The sequence below is a fragment of the Primulina eburnea genome, chromosome 5 (assembly GCF_022965805.1).
Source record: "Primulina eburnea isolate SZY01 chromosome 5, ASM2296580v1, whole genome shotgun sequence".
Lineage (NCBI taxonomy): Eukaryota > Viridiplantae > Streptophyta > Magnoliopsida > Lamiales > Gesneriaceae > Primulina > Primulina eburnea.
Window position 1 is genome coordinate 3,426,632 of NC_133105.1, and position 21,423 is coordinate 3,448,054.

Genomic DNA, 21,423 nt, shown 5'->3' on the forward strand with positions numbered 1-21,423 from the left:
CAGCAATAATGTCGTACAGCGATGCAAGAAAATGATTTATTTTAATGAAAAACAATTTATTGTTTGAAAATATAAGCAAAGCACAATCTTCATTTTCGGAGTTTTATTAAATATCGAAAATAGAAAAGAAAGAAAAACAATTTCAGGGTACCGGAATCGAAGCACCGCGTACAACTCGTCAATACCTATGTTACCAAAGCCCTTGCAAATATCATATCATCGTGCAGCCTTAAACCTTTGAGGTGCAATTCCTTCCTCCGACGCAGGATTTTCGCTGTATGCACGAAGGCGGAGTGTGTGCTGACGTAAGCCCTAAAACATCATTCGTGCTTGCACTTAAGCCTCGCCAGGTGCTCCTCGAAGAACTTCAAAGAAACCTGGCGGTGGCCAAGGCAATGGAAAGGAAGCGGCCTGAAAACTCCGCTCAACAAGAAGAGTCTGTTTTGATTTGCTCCATAGCTCTGTGGCTTCAAAATAAAGGCCTACTCAAAGTCCTCAAACGTTTCATCTCCGCAACTCAAATTCAGGTCTGTACAAGCAGTAAAAATTGGTTGTGCAGATTCTCCAAGATTTTCGGGGGAGGAAAATGAGGCAATTTTATGCAATTTGGGTGCTAAGGCTTCATTTTAGAAAAATTACACCCTATATATACTTTTTTTTTCCAATTTGAGAACTGCTCCTGCCCAGTGCTCTCTGAGTTAGAACCTTTGTTAGCGTGTCTCTATTACGTCTATAAATATGAAGTGTTCTGCATGATAATCGGGGATTTTCTGTCTTATTTTGCGAGAGATATACTATTGTTCATGCATTTTCATGTTAAATGTGAACATTTCAGCTCCCTATTTCAATTTGATTTGAACTTCGAAGTGTACTGGAAATGGAAGGGATCTGAACAATACACATAAACTATGTTTTCCCATAATATCAATGCTTAAGCCTTTTATTGGTGTGGATTTTTAGGTATTGAATGAAGAAAGTTAGATCATTTTCACTCATTGGAATGTAGGTATACACTTAAATTTATCTGGTAAGTGCTAAAGAGCTTTTCTAGACACTGATAAAGCACATGTTAATGGAAAATAAATCGTTGAAAGAATAAATCATAAGTGCTGTATACGGACATATTTATCTGGCAAGTGCTAAATAACTTTCTAGACATATCGCTAAATGATTTTAATGGAAAACAAATAGTTGAAGGAAAGAAATCTTAAGTGCTGTGTACATGTGTAATATCTTGCTTGTTAAGGCACTGTTTAACTTTTTACTAGAAGTTCCATCTATAGTTTGTAGTTTTACTGGATTATTGTATTTAATCCAGTTTTTGTCCAGGACTATGATTGGAAGGCCAGGGCACTTAACTTGAGTGAGATTTTCTCCAAGTATTTGGATACTTGGTAAGATACCAGGATCCACGAGGATGCTAGCTCTCCTCTTTTTCTTTTGCAAACAGATATTTTCTTTCTGATTTTTTTGAAAGCATGAGAAATATTTGAAATTTTTTAATCCGCGTTGCTATGTGATCTGCTGTGGAGTCTGATACCTTATTTGGGCACAAGAGAACTTGAAGTTTCGGATTTCTTTGTACACTGAGATTGTTAGCAACTTTCTTCTGCACAGTCTCATTTGATGGCAGAAGTATTGTTAAAATTAATCTATTTTTGGGAATCGTGAATCATTGGGTCTAAAAATGTTGAAGTTTATATTTGATTCTCATGTTGGACTCCTTTTGTGTGCAGTAATGATACTGACAAAGATAACACCAAAAAGAAGCTGGGTAAATACTGAACGTTTTTGATGTGTTATGTTGACTTTTGTATCAGTCTCATATTTAAAGCCTATTTTTCTTGCAGAAGAACCGGATGCTGCGTCAGCAGAGCAAATTGGTGGTGCACATTGTGCAGTGTCTGAAGGGATTGTAAGTGAGAAAAAGAAAAAGAAAAAGGGGGATGTCCCAGCCATCAATTCTGAAAGAACTTCTGACGATGCTGCAATCAAAGAAAAAGCAAATGAATCAAATTTGAAGCTCCAATCGGAGAAAGACTGCAAGACAAATGGTGCCCTTATCCACGGTGAACAGAAATCGAAAACGTTTAACGAGTCTACCATGGAAATAGTTTGTGAATTAACACCAGAATTAGGGGATGAATCGGATAAGAAACAAAAGGACAAGAAAAAAAAGAAGAAGTCAGAATCAGCAATTACTGCTGAAAACCAATTAAATGCAATCTCTGAGATGACCAAAGGGAAACAGAAAGATCTACTATCAGTGGCAAGCAACGACAAACAAGATTCTGAGGTCATAGTTGAAATGAAAGATAAAAAGAAGAAAAAGAAAATGAAGACTGATGATCTTGTAGCTGACGATATTAATTATGCGTTGGGTATAAATAATAAGGTGTTTTCTGATAAAAATGCAGAAGCACTTGACTCAGAGATACCAATTGATACCGCATGTAAAAAGAAATCAGTTGAGGCTGCTGGAGTTGTGGTTAAGGAATGTAAAAAGTCTTCTAAGAAAAGAAAAGGTCTGGCTTCTGATGAAAATGAAGAACTGCCTATTTTGGATGTGGTGGTTGGGCAATCAAAGCGTAGAAAAACCGACGGTGTTGAGGCACTGATTACACTCCCTGGAGCCAATGGACAAGCTGACAGCCACAATAAAGAAGAAAATTTTCAAGTTGGTCGCGAGAGACAAGCTGGTGAAATTCTTGATGGGGATCCCAACAATGGAACGGAGAAACCTGAGCCAACCAAAATCTGCTGCGAAACAGCATAAAAATTCTGCTGAGGTATGTCTCTTTCTGTTGACAAACATTTTTAGAAAATTTTGATCATGATTGTCTCTTGATATGCACATAATTTTTAATGTTTTGTCACAAACCACTCAAAGAGATCCTACTTTAACATAGTGATCAATTTTGTTCTGTGGAACCTCTTGTTAAAAGTTTCTGATAGATGTTATGCGAAATTATTTTCTTGTTCTTTGCAGCCGAAAACGGTAAATGCGTTTCAAAGAGTTAAAATTGGAGAGGTGGAATACGTTGATGAAAGGCTTCAAGATAATTCTTATTGGGCTAAGGTTTGTTGGTTTTCCTCGTTTACATTTTTTTAAATTTTTATTACTTATCATGTAAACTTGTGCATTTAATTTATACGCCCTAGGTCAATTTGATTTACCATTAAAAAGAATGCACACGTGAATGTGCTTTTGAAGTACAATTTACAATGCCAATATTTTATATGTGCATGATGTAGTATTTATTTCTTCTAAGCTTTTGCAGCATGGTGCTGAAAGTGGTTATGGGGCAAAGGCACAAGAAATCCTCGGTCAGGTCAAAGGAAGGTATGTTTTTCCATGATTTTAGACATTGACCATATCAAATAAAAAGGAATAAATGAAGTTGGGTATAAACGTGAATACTGATAATGTAGCTTGAAAGTTGCAACAATTTTTAACCTGCTTAAGAACTTTATTCGGTAATAGTACTCATGCTTTAAGGATATCACGCAATTATCTCCGTTCACCAAAGGATGTTGGTATGTATCTATGTGCTCATAATCATTCTCTTTCTGTGGGATTGCGTTTGTTGTGTATTCCACTAAAATGCTTGTGGTGTTGCTGTCTAGTTGGTGTCCCCATTTTTTCTACTTTTTTCCATGGAAAAGGACCTCTTCCATTTGTCGGGACACCCAATGGTACATTATTTTGTCACTTGACGGGACCAAATGCAAATTGCCTCTTCCTTCAAGATTAACTGTGACAATATACGTGTTACACAGCAAACAAGATACATGGTCATTAGTTGGATGCTCTCTCTGACGCTTGTCATGGAGAAGAAATCAGTAAATTTTTTTGAAGTCCTTTTTTTTTGTTGGTGTGTTGGTTGATCGATATGGGTTGAGCCAATGCCCCCTGATTTTACCAGCTTTCAGCGCTGACAATCTAATAGGAACTAAAAAGACATCTTGATCTCGGTTCTACTTCTGTGAAGCATAATCGCTCCTTAAATATATATATGTATACAATAATATCTGTGTCTGGATTATATGGTGAATGCTTACATTATTAACGTTTTCTGCTTCACTGACCGTACGCAGAGGCTTCAGACATGAAAAAACCAAGAAGAAGCGTGGTAGCTATAGAGGAGGACAAATTGACCTGCAATCCCATTCGGTAAAATTCAATTACACTGATGACGACTGAGCTGGGAAAACCAACCACTTAGCAACAAATGTGCCTCATGCTTAAGATATTTTTGAACTTGTTTGCCATTATCTCATTTCCAGGTCAATGGTTTGGTTATCACTCCGCAGCATTTCTTGAAATTTTTGGAGTCTATCTAAATTTTGGTTTATCTATTTATTTATATGTGCGACCATTTCAGACATTTCCCAATTCTTGAATCAAACTATTAACCTGTTTGAAAAACACCCTTTCTTCTAATTCGAATTGTTGGTTTTTTTCCTTCTGCGTGATTTCAATCCGATTTCTCCTTTGGTCGACTATTATCCAGGGATGATCGTATATATTAAGAATTAATAAATAATTGTTGATTCAATGGTTAATCTCGTTGTAGGGAGAAAATAACAGCGGGAAAGTATATATATACTATATTATTAAGTTTGACACACTTAGAGTAACTATTTTTTGGTGTCGATGTATTAATAATTATATATCTTAATAAATTATTAAAATTTTAATGCAAGTCACATGTAATTCAATGGACAGAGTCTTTGTTTCTTAGACATCAAATTTTATGGGTTCAATCCTTAACGGATCTCTTATTTGGGTCACTTATGAAAAAATATTATTTTTTATGTTATGAGTATTATTTTTTATTGTGAATATGGGTAGGGTTGATCTGTTTCACAGATTATTATCCGTGAGACGATCTCACATGAGACTCGCTCATTTCTCAAAATATAAAAGTTTAGGGAAGCAAGAAAGATTCGATAAAATAAAAATAGTAGTTACAGTACCAGACAGGTAATGTGCCCTAATCAGAAAAATAAAAATAAAGTGGCCTTTCAATAAAAATACTTCCATTCGTAAGTACCAGAGTAACCCAAAGGCCACAATGCTTCTAGTTTTCAGTTCATGTATCATTCTTGAATAATAAATTCGTGAAGACGATCATTTTCGAGTTTTATTTTCCCAATATTAATTAATGAATGAAATGGAAGCAATTTAATGGGAACAAAAGAAAAGTATGATTCTAAGTATCGGTGCCGTTCATAGGAAAGGGACACCACCAAAATTTGTCGACGATAAAGAATTGGGAAATTCTTGACTTGTGAGAGGGTTTGTTGGTTGGTCATTTTCATGCCACTTATCTCAAGTCTAAATAATTGTAAATGTAAGTTTTTTCTCCTCAAAAATAATTTCTAGGAAAACTTTTGAAAAAAATGTGCAAAAAACTTATTTAAACAATATAACTCTCTAATATGCTTGATCCTCTAGTATGACAAGCCCAAATAACTAATTTTGACTGTCATTGACACTCACGTTCCACTTTAGTGAGATTGTACACTTGTATTTTATAAACAATTATTTTCAATTTAAACCAAATAAGATTGTCCAATCTATGTTATTTTTAGAGTTCAATCCACGACACATCTTAAATAAAACCCATTTTATAATTTCTTGCAATAGTTGGTATATAAGATTCGTATTAAACCCTACGGAATTCAGAATTCGAGAGTATCGCCGAATTAAACATTAATAATGTTATTGAATCAGTTTCAATTTGCTCTATCATATACAAGGTGTAAGCTTGATCAACCTCAAGCTTATTATGAATGGAACACTTTCTCATAATAGATTAAATTTGACTACGGGTTATTTCAAATCAAATAATAATAAAAAGCAAGGAACAAATAATGATAATAATAGAAAATTTTAATAATATAATAAATGCTCCATAATAAGTAATATCTCCCGTGTAAGGGAAAAAAAAAAAGAGAATATTTTGAAACGTTGCCAAGAATTGATGACAAGCATCGAGTTGCGTGCGAAGAAAGCAAATAAATAACGAAGAAGAGGCCCCGCCGCCATCGGCGGGCCTGTTGACTTTTATGGCGTACACAATATACGGATTTTGTACTTCCTAAAACCCCATTGTCATCCGTACATTCATCCTCTCCATTTTTCGTATATATACCAGCTTTTCCCTCTGGTGTTGTGTTTCGTTCATCCAAACACGCCCGGGTGTTTCTCCCATTGATCCAGGGACTGAAGATGCTGTATGAGCAGCAGGATATTCTGGGGATGGAATACGGCAGGAGGAGGCAGGTGAAGAGGAACAGAAGGGCCGGAGTGGAAGCTGAAACAAGTGGTAAGCTGGAAATAGTGGATCTGAGTGGGATGTGTTTGGATGCACTTCCCAAACCTCCGATGAATCTCGCCAACATCTGTAAATTGGATCTATCCAACAATAATCTCCAGGTTACTTTCATTCATTATCAATCTCCGTCCCCAATAATTTTAGAATATTCTTCTGAGGGTCTGTATCCGTACAATAATTTTGTTATTATGTTTGTTTTCTAAATTCTAAGAGGAATCGAAGATCAAGATTTAAACTATGTTTCGAAATTAATTAATTTTCATACTCAAAAATAAACATCACCAAGTCATTTCGTTGTTGTTCTAAAGGGATAAATTCTTATTAATCACACACTTCTCAATATAAATTATTTTAGTTTTGATTTTTAGTAATACTTTACTATTATCTTTTAAAATTTAAATGATTTATGGTGATATTTCTTGAAAACATAACAAATAGATTTACAACAATCATATCGTGAGATTTTGTATTGAATGAGATTTTCTGTTTAATTTGTTGGAATAATTGTTATACAAATCTCGTTGTGGCATGGGTTTTAAAAATATCAAACCATTGATTATTTTTACCTTTAGAAATGCCACATTCATTACTTACTGATAAATGGTACGGCGTATCTTTTCAATTTTGGCTTTCAAGTCTTTGCAGGAAATTGCAAAAAATATAAAAATAAAAATCTCCCATTTATTTGTCATTAATTCTAATCTCAAAACCTAGAATAAACAATTAAGTGTTTTGTCTTGTAACAGAATATTCCGGAATCTTTGACGGCGAGATTGTTGAATGTCGTTACTTTAGACGTGCGCTCAAATCAGCTCAAAACTCTCCCGAATTCAATCGGGTGTTTATCGAAGCTCAAGGTTTTGAATGTCTCAGGCAACCTTCTTCACTCACTTCCCAGAACCATTGAAAATTGCAGGTTAGTCCCAATATAACTTGCCTTTTTGCCACCAATGGTAAATTGCATTTTAATCCCTCCCCCCTAGACTACTACATACTATACATCATATTATTTTGTAAAGTAACATGTTGAAATCTACCTTAATATTGTGAATTATATATTAATTATTAGACTATATTTTTTCGTCATTTCAGCTCACCATGTCTGACCCAAAACTATAGGTGATTTTTTTTTAGTATGTTTGGTCTAAACGAATGAATTTATTTTTTATTTTATTTTTGAAAAAAATAGTATATACTATAAAAACTATATATATATAAATAATATCGCTTGACCAAAGCAACAAAGTTGACAAAATATATATTGTTAATGTTATTAATTAATTATTTTATACATATGTTAGGTTTTGTCGTTATATATGTATATATCTGTTAATTAGCACAACTAGTTATCATGAATTTATGTCTTCCTATCTTATCTTGGTTGTCAAATGGTTAACACCCGATCGAGACCAAAAGAAGTCAACTTTTAAGTAAATTAACATTGTGATTATCAAGATTTTAAAAAAAGTCAAGCCACCTAATTGCACTTATCCGGACAAATATTTTATTCCGACTTTTGTTTGACTCAAGTGTCCATGAATGAGACATTAATATATATTTATTAATTATTAATATTGATCAAATAGTGATGTTTTGGTCTTAATTAATTTTGGTAATAACGTGAAACTAATATATCATGCAGATCTCTTGAAGAAATAAATGCAAATTTCAACAAGTTAACCCAATTACCCGACACCATTGGGTTCGAGCTTCTAAACCTTAGGAAACTCTCCATAAACTCAAACAAGATTATACTCCTACCTCACTCCATTTCCCATTTAACAAATCTTCAAACGCTGGATGCTCGTCTCAACTGTCTCCGGTCGCTACCGGACGACCTCGAAAACCTAGTGAACCTTAAGATCCTCAACGTGAGCCAAAACTTCCAATACCTAACCACCCTTCCATACTCCATAGGCCTTCTCATGTCTCTGGTCGAACTAGACGTCAGTTACAACAAAATCACTAGGTTGCCTGAATCTATGGGTTGTCTCAAGAAACTACAGAAGTTGAGTGTTGAAGGGAATTCGCTCGTATCGCCCCCCATGGATGTTATCGAGCAGGGATTGCAAGCCGTGAAGGGGTATTTATGTGGTAAGATCAATGGGACACACAAGAGTTCGTCTAAGAAGAATTCTTGGCTGGGGAAGTTGGCTAGATGTGGCACGTTTAACGGCCGAAATATACCGATAGACGATAGGGAAGAGTACATGATGGCTAATTATAGGTCGTTTGATAGCTCGGCTTCACCTGGATACTTGACCATGTTTTCTCCTCGAAGACTCTTCTCACCTAAATCCTATTCCTCCAGATGAAGCTGAATACACATTTTCAAACATGTTTAATTTCCATGTTTTTTGTTTTGTTTTGTTTTGTTTGTAAGATAGTATATGGTACGAACATCTTGTACCTTTTAGGTTTATCTTGTGTATATTATGTCCGAAAATTGATTTGGGGTTGGTTTCAATACGACTCCTTGCTTTGTTAGATTGGAAACCTTTGGTTAATTTGTTTTATATTATATGATCATATAATTTCAACGCTACACTATATACTTTTAAATTTAAAAATATATATCTACGTACATAAAAATTGTAAGACAATTGGATAAAAAAAATCAATAAAACAGACAACACTAGTGTGCAAGGTAATTTTGGGAGCTGGGCTGGCGCTTAGCTGGAATTTTTTTAAAAAAAATAATAATAAACAAAATAGAAACATCTCTCAAAAGCCATTTCACCATCAATGGAATAATTTTTTTTTATTATTTATTAGTGATTGCACCATTTAATAACGATGCATTGTCGTTTTCGAGTGAGAAATTTTTTAACAGTACTAAATAATATAATCTCTTGAATCTTCTTTCCATGAACAATAAATAATACAGAAACAACATTATTTACACCATTTAGAACCATAGAATTATGATGTTTACGAGTATACGATCGATCATTAATTCAGTTCAAGTGATAGAAACTACCAAAAATAAAATAAAAGATTTAAGAATCGGGAATATTGATTTTAGGACCCATATATTCAATCACATCCATCTCTGATTCTTGGGGGATTTCGATTTCCTCGAGCCATCCATAACCTCTTCCTTCATTTTTAACCTCTGTGAATTCTTCTCCATCTGAATTATATGAAGTTGTTGTTATTATATGATATCATCATGGTTTCCTTGTTACACAAAAAACTAATAATATGTAACATAATATAATTCAAATATTTTAAATCGAACACGGTTCTCACCTGACAACACGGGGCACGGAGTATCTTTATAGTATGAACAGTCACGCCCATCGTCATGAGAATAAGGCGGTCCCATGACATCTAGAAATGCACATGGTGTTATGGCTCTGCATTCATGTATGTTTCCTCCTGATGTAGGATACAACACTGAAGTGTCGCACGGTCCCGTGAATGTAGTGTTGGCCTTAAGCTTGGCTAGTCGTCTCGCTGCGGATTCATGGGGACACGAATTAGACATTGATCCAAATGGCAGGTTTTACTTGCATTAATGAAGATTAAATTCAGATAAGATTACTTTCAGAAGTCGAGTTGCCTTTGAAGGGATCAACCCAATCATAAGCTTTAATGGCCATGGTCCCCAACAAAAGCTTGCTGAAAACAGTCATCTCAGGATGATTGTGCAGAGGGATGACAGCAGTTGCGGGGAGGAAGAAAATGCACAGCTGCAGAAAGGATAAACTAAATCTAAAACACTCATAAATTAAGATCAATTTTGAAATATAAGTTTAATAAGGTTATTAAGAGAAATCCCTTGATCATATTCATATTAATGGTCCCTTTTTTAAAAATAGTTGCGAGAAATTTTAATAATATACTTTGATAAATCCAAATTCTGCACATCAAGTCATTATTTGAGTATGAAAGATGGATAATTCATTTCATTGAAATCTTCATTATTTGTCGAATGGAAAGAAATCAGGCCTAACCGAGAACTTTTGACATCTATGGATGGTTGCATAAGTAACTCTTGTACTCCCTTGGACAGAATTCTTAGTTTTGAAGAAATCCAGATCTTCCCGAAGCCCAACATCTTCAGGCATCATACAATCTAGGACATACACATATATATCACATGATTCAGAAGTTTCAAAAAATCCTCTTAACTTTATACAAAGATTAATTTCACAAAATACAAACAAATATAAGATCAGGTGTGGATCTTTACCAAGAATGTCGGACAACTTCTTCACATGCACAGGAGAAGGAACAGTCCCAATTCCCTTGAAAACTTGTAGGCATGCATCATACAACCTCTGCAGAGTAACGGAAGTAACCTGCAGATGTCTCTCCATTCGAATCCTTTTACGTGACCTCTTCTTCTTAATGACCTTATCGTCGAATTTCCGAATCTTTCCCTCTACGAAACCCGGAGCTTCTAGTGTCATCATCGAGAAAAGGAAAATGTCTGATTCTTTTTGTGGTATTGAAATCTGATGATTAGTACTCGGCATGCATATTTGTAGCTAGGAGCTAGTAAAATTAAAGCTCCAAGGGTTGTTTACTTGTTTATATATGTTATTTGTAATGGGTGTGAAACAGGAAATGGGGATTGTGAAATTAAGTTTGTGGAAAGTGATGAAGAATATTATTTTGGTGGATGGTTTGAGGAAAAAAGTGCAAGGTGTAGGAAGAAGAAAAAAAAACGAGTTATATATGTAGAAAACCAGGGGCTATTGCGGCTGGTTCCATGCTAAAACTGGCTTTGGGAGTTGAATGATTCTAAATATTGATTGTTGATGGTTATCCTTTCGTAAAGGTTTGAACCATTCTTTTTTTTTTCTTTTTCACGTTTATCTAAGTGAAACTCTGAGCTTTTCTTTAATGTATTGCGTTTTGAGTAGCTCTCTTGTGAGACGGTTTCACGAATCTTTATGTGTGAGACAGACCAACCCCACCGATATTCACAATAAAAAATAACACTCTTAACATAAAAAGTAATACTTTTTCATTGACGGTCCAAATAAAAAATCTGTCTCACAAAATACGACTTGTGAGCCGTCTCACACTGAAATTAGGTTAGATATAATATATTTGAAATTTAAATAAAATAAAGAGATTTCAAATTTTTATTCTAATTTTCAATTAAATAAATATAATGGATCTGATATGTGGATTTGAAGGATTTGATTTGAAATTTACCGAATTTATTCGGTTCAAAATTAGAATTAAGGATTTGAAATTCATTACTTTAGTTATATTTGATTATCCGATAATACGAAGAAGAGTATATCAACTATGTAATATATTTATATTTATAAGACGGATTCATCTTATTTATACTAATCATGAAAAATAATATTTTTGATATAAAAAATAATATATTTTCATGAGCTGAACTCGTTTCACAAAATTGAATCTTGAAATGCTATGATAAGATTTTTGTGTAGGAAAAAATATTTTATAGTGGAGTTAGTTCAAATGTTGAGAGTAAAAAAAGAAGTCAGTTGAGTATGTTATGTTTATTGTACTTTGGTTTTAAGGGAAAGCATTAATTAAATAATTAATTAATGTTATAATATTATAATTATAACATATAAAAATAGAAAGCAGTGTTTGTTTCCGGCCCCAAGTTTATGCAAAACTGCCACTTTGGGTGGCGTCCACTGTTTTTAATTTGATAAGGATGCAGGGTGTCCCCCCCAGGTGTTGCCTGCCACAATGCTCATCTTTTTTTCATCATAATTTTCCCATTTCCAGAATCACCTGAAATTCAAATTAATATTTAATATTTAAATACATATTTACAGAACTCGAGACCGAGACCAGATAAAATCAAGATTGGGACAAATTAAGATCATGTTCCATAGCTTTTTTTTATATATATATAAAAAAAATCGACAGAAAAGTAAATATTGAATTTAAGTTCATGGATAGTAAGAAATTTTGAAATTACAAATTGAAGGTGTAATTCTATTTGAGTATAAGAATAAATAATTTTAGATTATATTTGTAGATTTCTAAAGTATTTTAACATAGGATATATCTTTGTCGGAGAGAGCAATAATTCTCATTTAAATATGTTGCGTGATTGACTTGCATATATATAATATGACGTGTACATTATTTGAAGGCAAAAACTTATGTGAGACGGTCTCACGGGTATTATTTGTGAGACGGATCTCTTATTTGAGTCACCCATAAAATAGTATTATTTTTTATGCTAAGAGTACTATTTTTTTATTGTGAATATGGGTATTTTTGACCCGTCTCACAGATTATAATCTGTGAGACGGTCTCACATGAGAGTCACTTTTATTTGAAAAAATCTAATTTGAATTTCGCAGCCCACACCTTCTTCCCGACCACCCCACCAAGAAAGCTGATATTGCCTTGCCAACCCAATCTCTGCGTTTCAAATACAATTCATAGTTTAAATTTCGCATAAACAACCAAGAATCCGAACGTCTTAGCTTGAAAAACTTGGGAAAAAGGTCGACCCATTATCATTTGTTATATATATTTGGGGTGAGGGTTTACAGGTTTCGAGTTATTGTCCCATTTTTGGAGAATATTTCACTCTATCTCATGAGGTATTGTCCACATGATCAAAGATTCAGTTTTAACCACATATTGTAGACAATAATTACGAGTGTCCCAAGTTGTTGCTAGGCCTTTCCCACGAAATAACTTGTCGAGACCATGGGACTAACTTTTGATCAGCAGCCCCTGTAGTGATTATGGTAATTCAATCGTCCCAAAATAGTACCTCGAAACTCTAATAATAATATTATTTTATTATATTTGAAAATATATTTAACATATATTATATTTGATTATATAGTTTATCTATGGAGAAACATTCGAATATGTCTTTAATTAAATATAATAATATATGCCATCGTGGTTAGAAAAAAAGATATTAAGGCACGAGAAACATATGCCATACACTGAGGTTCAGTTCGGATGTATTTTAAATATATTCAATTGTTTAGATAAGTAAAAGTGTAAAACATAAATGTTAAATTCATTTCTCATATCACTAGTAGAATTTTTTGCTTTTACTTCGCCACTAGTTACTTCGGCAATAAATAATTATGAAGTAGTATATATCAATCAACTTCGGTAATAACAGCGGCGAAGTAAAACATTATTTTTTACTTCACAATTTAAAAAACACGGGCTTCACTTCTAATTTTTTGTATCATTTTACTTCGACAGAATAGTTTTAATGAAGTGAAAAGTTAAAAAAAATTTGAAACTTAAATTTAGCGAAGTAAAAAAATGAACCATAATTTTAATTAATTTTCCCTAAGTGATGAAGTAATAAAATATAAAATAACTGGTAATATTAAAATTGTGTTGAAGTTAAAGAAAGAATTACTTCACCACAACTCAATAATTGCGAAGTCGATTTCTATTAATTACTTCACCACGACTCTATATATGCGAAGTCGTTCTCTATTAATTACTTCACCACAATACAAAAAATGAAGTCTTTTAAATCTACTACTTCATAATTAAATATAAATGGTGAAATAATAAAAATCAAATATTTACAAACAAAAAACAAAGCAATTTAAAATTTTGGAAAATGAATGTTGGTGTATCAGCGACGGTTTCGGAACAATCGTCGCTCAGTAGCGACGGAATTATTAAATCTGTCGCTACTAGCGACAGATAAATTGCCGTCGCCGATTAAAATAGCGACGGAGATATTTAATCGTCGCCCAATAGCGACGGGTTAATATAATCCGTCGCTAATTGAATCGGCGACAGTACAAACACTGTCGCTAATAGCGACTGTTTAAAAATAACCGTCGCTAACAGTGACGGTTTCTACACCTTCACAAATTGCCTATAAATATACCCGTCTTCTTTCATATTCCTCGTACCGCTTCACATTTTCGATCTATTTTTTTCTCTTGAACGATTTTATTTTCGCTCTAGATAAATTTTTTAGCTTCCCTCTGTAATTTATGATCAAGAATTTAATTTTGTTGTTCGTTTTTTTTATCTTTTAATTTATAATAAAGAATTTAATTTTGTTGTTCGTTTATTTTATTGCAACTTAAATCGTTTTATATATTATTTAAAAATATAATATTTAGATTAGTGGAAGAGATTATTTAAAAATATGTATAAGAAATATAAAATAAAAAAATAATTTAAAAAAATATAATTTGCGACGGTTTTCTAGATACTGTCGCACATTAGCGACGATTTTAAAATATTCGGTCACTAAATAGCAACGGTTTTGTGAGAGGCTGTTGCTAATTAGCGACGGTTTTGAAATTAACGATCGCTAATTAGCGACGGTAATTTTAAATATGTCGCTAATTAGCGACGGTTTGAAACTGTGGCTAATTAGCGACGGAATGCAATACCGTCGCAAAGTAGCGACGGTATGTTACCGTCGCAACGTAGCGACGGTATTTATTACGGTCGCAAAGTAGCGACGGTCTGTCCCACAAAAACCGTCGCTAATTAGCCATAATGGCGAAGTCATTCTCAATATTTACTTCACAAAATACAAAATATGTGAAGTTATACAACACATTTACTTCGTCATTCAATATAAATTATGCAGTTATATATAAGCTATTACTTCTGCATTTTATGAAATCGACGAGGTAGAAGACGTTGTTTTACTTCAGCAACAATCTAATTTCGACCAAAGACTTCGCTAATTTCTTGTATACGACTTCGGTGATAATGCGAAGTAAAATGATTACCTATTACTTCACGTGCGTCTACTTCGGCAATTATATACCTATTACTTCATTGAATATGCGAAGTAAATCGAGGAAATTCTACTAGTGTATATTTATATAATATTTCATGTTAATTATTATAGATTTCAGATTCATCTAATAATCGTGTTATTTGAAAAGATTTTATTTTGTATTAATAATGTGTAAATAAATAGAAAAACAACTTTAATGCAAATGACTTAATTTAATTTTTCATGTAATTAATTTAAAAAATGGTGGTTCCTTTCAACAACTAGAAGCAACCATGGGTAATATTAAGTATGTTTCTTGTGAGCCGATCTCACATATTTATATTTGTGTGATGGGTTGATCTGATCCATAATTACAATGAAAAATAATATTTTTGACATAAAAAATAATATTTTTTCATTAATTTGGTTGACTCATAAATCCGTCTCACAAAATTTCTCTGTGATCCGATCTTACGTGTGTTTTTGTGATATTTATTATATCCAACGTTATAAAAAAACAAATTACCTTTCCTTTTCAGTTGTTTATTAAGTAATTTTTAGTCTTTAAAATAACAAAATAACATTTCATATTCTTAAATTTAGAAATTAGCCCTTGTCATGTCTTTTTAAAATTCATCTAAATACCTCTCCCCTCATTAGATATTATATTCATTCATATGGTTGTACCGAGTATCTATTTTTTTTTCTTATACTCCCCTTTCGTTGGGAGGTTTGCAATGGTATTTTGGGAGTATTACTTATTGTAGTAAATTGAGAATGAAAGGATAAGCAGTGTATGTATTATTATTGGCAAAAACTTGTGTGAGACGGTCTCACGGGTATTATTTATGAGACAGATCTCTTATTTGGGCCACCCATGAAAAAGTATCACTTTTTAAGCTAAGAGTGTTACTTTTTATTGTGAATATGGGTAGGGTTGACCCGTCTCACAGATTATGATCCGTGAGACGGTCTCACATGAGACTCACTCATTATTATTTGGATTAATTGAGATTCGGTCCTTGAGATTTTAACAAAAATTACAATTTAGTCTTTCAACAGGAAAAACTCGGGTTCACCTTCACGATTTTACAAGTTCTTTATTTTAACTATCTGAACTTAGAATTTAAAAGTCATAATTACATACTCAATTTAAGTTATCAAGTAAATCATATTAAAAAATTATATATTACATACTCTCGTTAAAAAATATTGATACATGAATCGAATCCCGATTATTTATTATACAATAATATATTAAATATATCAATTTGAAGAGATCGAGATTTAGCTTTAATGATCTTACCTTGTGCTTCTTTTTAATGATTCAAGTTCGAGTCTTCCTACTCTCTTAAATAGGATTTCAAAAAAATAAAAAAAAATATATATATATAAATTTGAACATATTTGAAGGCAGCAACGTGTACTCATTATCTTAAGTTAAGATTGATTTGATGTTGACATATGTTATTAGGTCTACGATGGCTTTCATAAAATTTTAAAAAAATGGATTATTATTTTTAAAATATTCATTTTAATTGTTCGAGTTGAACCTTTAATTTTTATATTGAGAAAGCGTTTCAGTTATAATTATAAAAGGGGGGTGTATGTATGGAATGATTTTAATTTACCACGTCAATATTAGATCGAATTAATCAAAAAAATCAAATAATCTAATTTTGAATTATAGTAAGTTGATTACATAAACAAATATATCTATCTATCTATCTAGTTAATTTCACGCTCTCGATATGAATATCATTGTGATAACATAGTCTACAAAATAGGCAGATCGACAGTCACTTTTTATTTTCTTAAATAAACAAGTGATCAATGTTATTTTACAAAATTTTCGGACATCATTATACTTTTGGTACGATATTTTTAAGTAAGTTAATTGAATTTTAAGTGTAAAAATATTTATTTTCCATGACTTATATGTAGCGTCTGTAATGAGAAAATAAACATATTCAAAATTGAAAGGTTTTACAATTTAGACATTTTATAAAACCTTTAAATAAATGGTGGTTCCAGAACAGAATTCATGTTTTTTATTAAAAAAATTCCATATGAAAGCATTATAATGATTTCTGAGATAAAATAAAAATTATTTGGACTTTTTTACGGCAAAATTCCCTATTTTTATTTCAAAAAAATATATCTTATTTTTAAATTAAGATAAAAAATAGTAGGGGTGGTGGGGGCCGGGGGTTGACAAAAGGTCGTGGTCTGAGGGTAATGTAATATACACTACTTATGTATAATTAATTAAATAATAATAATTAATTACCCCTTATCCATTGATAAATAAAAAACAAAAGAAAAGCAAACGTTTTCTTTTACAGTGTTTGAACCCATAAATATATGATAATCGGAATATAATTAATAAAAGTATTTGAATTCTTCTTCGGAAACAATTAATAATAATAATATTTCAAACAGGTCACTGATCACATGTCCAGTATACCGATTTTTTTAAATAATACCATATATCGACCCGAAATTTCGGTACCGAAAAAATGAATACGATATCGTACCAAAATTTCGGTATACCGTCAAATTTCGATTTGATATAAATTAAGTACGGTTCTATAAATTTGTACACTAGCACTTGAAGGGGGTCCTAGAGGAAGTTGATTTTCCAGTAATAGGAGAGGAAGCCACCCGGAGAACGATATAGGGGGAGGCCCACTTCTTCCAGCAGAAAGAGTGGGCCCCTGAAACTGAAGGATATTGCACTTCAAAATCAATTCCTCTCTAGAAACCTGAAGATTTTCACGATGTTCAGTAGCTTTTCGATGGCCTCCCTTGCTTCGTGAATTTCTAATGATCGCCGTGTTCTGCATGCTGGATCCGTCGGGACTGGCGGGGCTCGAACCCGCAGCTTCCACTCGAGCGGAACTTATAACTGAAGCTGTTCACCTTTTTCTGCGGGGTCTGCTTAATGCGGTCGTTGAGCGAGGCTGTTGAATTTTTGAAGATGAAGCCAGATGCAGGTCTTTCTCATATCTAAGCTAAGCCAGGAGGGTTCTTTTAATTGGACTCTCAAGTAGAGGAGGTGTCTTGGAAATGGAAAGACAGATCAAATACCTTATGAGGCGGTGTTTTCATTACGAAAATCTCTCCAACTTATGCCAAGTGTTTGGCTTTGATCACGTTTACGGACGATTACTTGCAACCAGGACTCCTTTTTTTTTTTCAATCGCGTTTGATGATTGTTTCCAGCGATCTTGGGGCAGCCTTCCTGAAAGCATTTCCTAAATGCGAGAGGTTTAACAATGCCAGCATTCGTTCAATTCCCGGATGTAGTAGCCCGAATTCTAAATTGGGTAATTAACGGAGTAATGGTGATTAAGAAGGTTTAAGGTGTAATTTTGGCTATGGTCATGATCGGACGGACCGAAGAGGGTTCGGAAGCACCGAAGAGTTCGGACGATCCGAAGTGTAGTTCGGTGAATCCGATCATAGGTGTCAAGTGTTGATCGACACGTCATTTTCCATGCATGTTCGGACGGTCCGAAGTGTATGATCGGAGGATCCGATCATGAGCTGTCAAGAGCCAATGGACACGTAGCGTTCGGACGTTCCGAAGTGTTGTTCGGAGGATCCGAACATGGCCTATAAATAGTGCTCGGATTTCTCATTTGTGACTTGCCAATTTATGATTTTGCCTCATAGTTGAGAGGATTTGGAAGGTTTCTAGGGTTAGTTGTTGGTCGAGCGATAGCCAAGAGCTGCCAGGAGTAGTAGCGTAGCGGCGCCTGAGTTTCAAGGCAATCGACATCAAAGGGCTGTCGAAGGACGAAGGTAAACCCTAAACCTTTGGTAGTACTAGGGAGTACTGGTTTTGCTAGTCGAGCATGGTAGTATTGATTGAGTATGCTTTTGATGCGTAGGCTTGTGCTAGACCTGATTAGCGGTGTTGCGTAAGGCTAGGCTTGCTGTGATAGAGGTACGAAAGTACTATCCGAGATATCCTGGTTGAGTATACATTCATATATGTGTTGCATGAGTATTTGCTGCATTGTTATATGTCATATGATGCATGCTATTATGTCACGAGTTATGATGCATATTGCATATCATGTTGAGCCGTATCTCCTTCGAGATAGCCTTTACTGTTGAGCTGTATCTCTTTCGAGATAAGCTATATCTTGGGGCCGCTCAGCCCTGTCTTGTGGACGCATGGACACCGAGAGTACACAGTGGCCGACGGGTCGGGAGGGCTTCGGTGGTCCGGGACATTTTAGGTCCACGTCTGTCTTGTAGTGGATGCAGTGACCCAGAGGTTGGACCGCGCGGCACTATCCACTTGGCGCCTCTAGACTGAGCATTTTGAGATCCTTTGTGATTCCTGTTTCTTGACTACCCTGGTATCATATCATAGCATGTGCATTTCATATAGGTTTGTATACTCATACTTTTGTACTGGGCGTTCTTATCGCTCACGTCCTCGGTTTTGTTTATTCTTGGACACCCCATTCCCACGGGGCAGGCCTCAGGTTGGATGGCTCAGGAGGAGCAGGAGGAGGACGTTGAGTAGCTGGTTGGTTTAGTTTTCAGTGTTTTCCATTTGATTCGATATGGTTGTACTGGATATTTCATTTTGAGTTAGTCTAGACTTCGATTTCGATTGGGTTGTATAACTATTGTTGTTGGCCATATTTCCGCTGTTATCTCTGATTATAATTAATTAGGTTAATTGCATGCTTAGTTTTTGATTAGTAGGTGATTCTGGAACGGGTCACTACATTTATGGTATCAGAGCATGCGTATGATTTTGGGATATAGATTCTGTTTTGGGTTTTCCGTTGACCATTTTACCATTTTCCCTATTCTATCTTGTAGCGATGGCTGACCATTTTGATGACGGGAGTAGTCAGGGGAGTGTAGGTCGATGGGGTGACCAGGACGATCATAGACGTCATCGTGAGCATCGTCATCGTCGGGATGGTCCTAGGCGTTTCGATATGCATCGTTTCATGCAGATGGGGCCTAAGCCTTTAGTTGGCGGTGAGACTCCCGATGATGCGGAGGATTGGTTAGAGCGCATGGAGAGTTGTTTCCGCGCATTCCAGTGCACCGATGAGCAGAAGATGGAGACCCTTAGTTTTCTTCTCGAGGGCCGTGCTCGCAGGTGGTGGCGATCGACTTCTGCGCCGATAGTTCAGTCGCAGGGAAGAGCGACTTGGGTCGATTTCCGTGCAGCGTTCATGCAGCTGTACTTTCCTCCAGCCCTTCGCCAGGCCAAGACGATTGAGCTCCTGAACCTTAAGCAGGGGAGTATGTCTGTTGATGAGTATCAGCAGAAATTCTTTGAGTTGTTACCCTTCGCTCCTCATATCAGTGGCAGTTCTGAGGCCAAGTATGATCATTTCCTCCAGGGCCTTAATCAGGAGATCTTTGATCGAGTCACTGTCTGTGATAATCCTACTTCTTATGATGGGTTAGTGAACCGGTGTCGCCAGGCAGAGATCAGTCTCCAGCGTGGTAGGGCTATTCTTTCTTCTTCTAGACCTCCGAGTACTTTGAGGCCTCGATCTCAGTCATTCAAGAAATCTGGTTCATCTTCTTCTGGATCTGGATCTCGATCTAGTGGTGTTTTCCGCTTTGGTAAGAAGAAGGAGTCTTGTGCGCATTGTGGGAAGAACCATCCATCGGAGCAATGCCGAGTAGCCGCAGGAGCTTGTTATCAGTGCGGAGAGATGGGGCATATTAAGAAGAATTGTCCTCAGTTGCGAGGTGGAGCAGGATCCGGTTCTGGATCTCAGACGACTGTTCAGCAGAGGAGGCAGGGTCAGGCAGTGGGTAGTTCGAATCTTCGACCTCGTGCCCAAGGTCAGGTTTTTGCGCTGAACCAGGATCAGGCTGCAGATGAGACGGAGAGAGTCATAGCAGGTACTTTTCATTTATGCGGTATTCCTGCTTTTGTTCTTATTGATACAGGAGCCTCTCATTCCTTCATTTCTGCACGATTTGTTAAGCGTCATAGGTTACCCTATGTTTCTCTAGACGTCATTCTTTCTGTTTCTACTCCGATGGGTCATTCGGTGTTAGCGAAGCGTCTAGTGATGGGTTGTCCCTTAGATTTTGAGGGTAACGAGTTGACTGCGAATCTTATGATCCTAGAGATGTAAGATTTTGATTGTATCTTGGGTATAGACTTATTGACTACCTACCGAGCTACTGTGGATTGTTACCAGAAGCTTGTTCAGTTTCGTACGACTGAAAGCTCTAGTTGGTTTTTCTATGGTGAGGGAGCGCGACCTCCGATGCCAGTGGTATCTGCTCTGAAAGCCTGTCGTGCTTTAGAGTCGGGCGGGGAAGGCTACCTCATCTATGCGATTGATTCATCCACAGGTAGTGTTGGTCTAGAGGATATTC

The 21,423-nt window shown here is 35.1% G+C and overlaps 3 protein-coding genes across 3 annotated transcripts; 2 read left to right on the forward strand and 1 right to left on the reverse strand.

The window, feature by feature from the left end:
- Positions 1 to 188: 188 nt before the first annotated feature.
- Positions 189 to 4,464, forward strand: LOC140832377 (uncharacterized). Its single transcript, XM_073196374.1, has 7 exons — positions 189 to 527; positions 1,330 to 1,394; positions 1,737 to 1,774; positions 1,851 to 2,789; positions 2,990 to 3,079; positions 3,282 to 3,343; positions 4,099 to 4,464. The coding sequence occupies exons 1-4, from the start codon at positions 279 to 281 to the stop codon at positions 2,774 to 2,776; spliced, it is 1,278 nt and encodes a 425-aa protein (XP_073052475.1). The 5' UTR covers positions 189 to 278; the 3' UTR covers positions 2,777 to 2,789; positions 2,990 to 3,079; positions 3,282 to 3,343; positions 4,099 to 4,464.
- A 1,494-nt stretch (positions 4,465 to 5,958) lies between these two features.
- Positions 5,959 to 8,858, forward strand: LOC140831612 (plant intracellular Ras-group-related LRR protein 6-like). The gene is made up of 3 exons (XM_073195353.1): positions 5,959 to 6,445; positions 7,091 to 7,260; positions 7,987 to 8,858. Exons 1-3 carry the CDS (start codon positions 6,239 to 6,241, stop codon positions 8,657 to 8,659), a joined length of 1,050 nt encoding a protein of 349 aa, XP_073051454.1. The 5' UTR covers positions 5,959 to 6,238; the 3' UTR covers positions 8,660 to 8,858.
- Positions 8,859 to 9,189: 331 nt separating this feature from the next.
- On the reverse strand, positions 9,190 to 11,008 carry LOC140831613 (plant cysteine oxidase 2-like). Its single transcript, XM_073195355.1, has 5 exons — positions 10,543 to 11,008; positions 10,304 to 10,425; positions 9,892 to 10,039; positions 9,597 to 9,803; positions 9,190 to 9,477 (listed from the first exon to the last, which is right to left on the reverse strand). Exons 1-5 carry the CDS (start codon positions 10,826 to 10,828, stop codon positions 9,344 to 9,346), a joined length of 897 nt encoding a protein of 298 aa, XP_073051456.1. The 5' UTR covers positions 10,829 to 11,008; the 3' UTR covers positions 9,190 to 9,343.
- Positions 11,009 to 21,423: the final 10,415 nt, after the last annotated feature.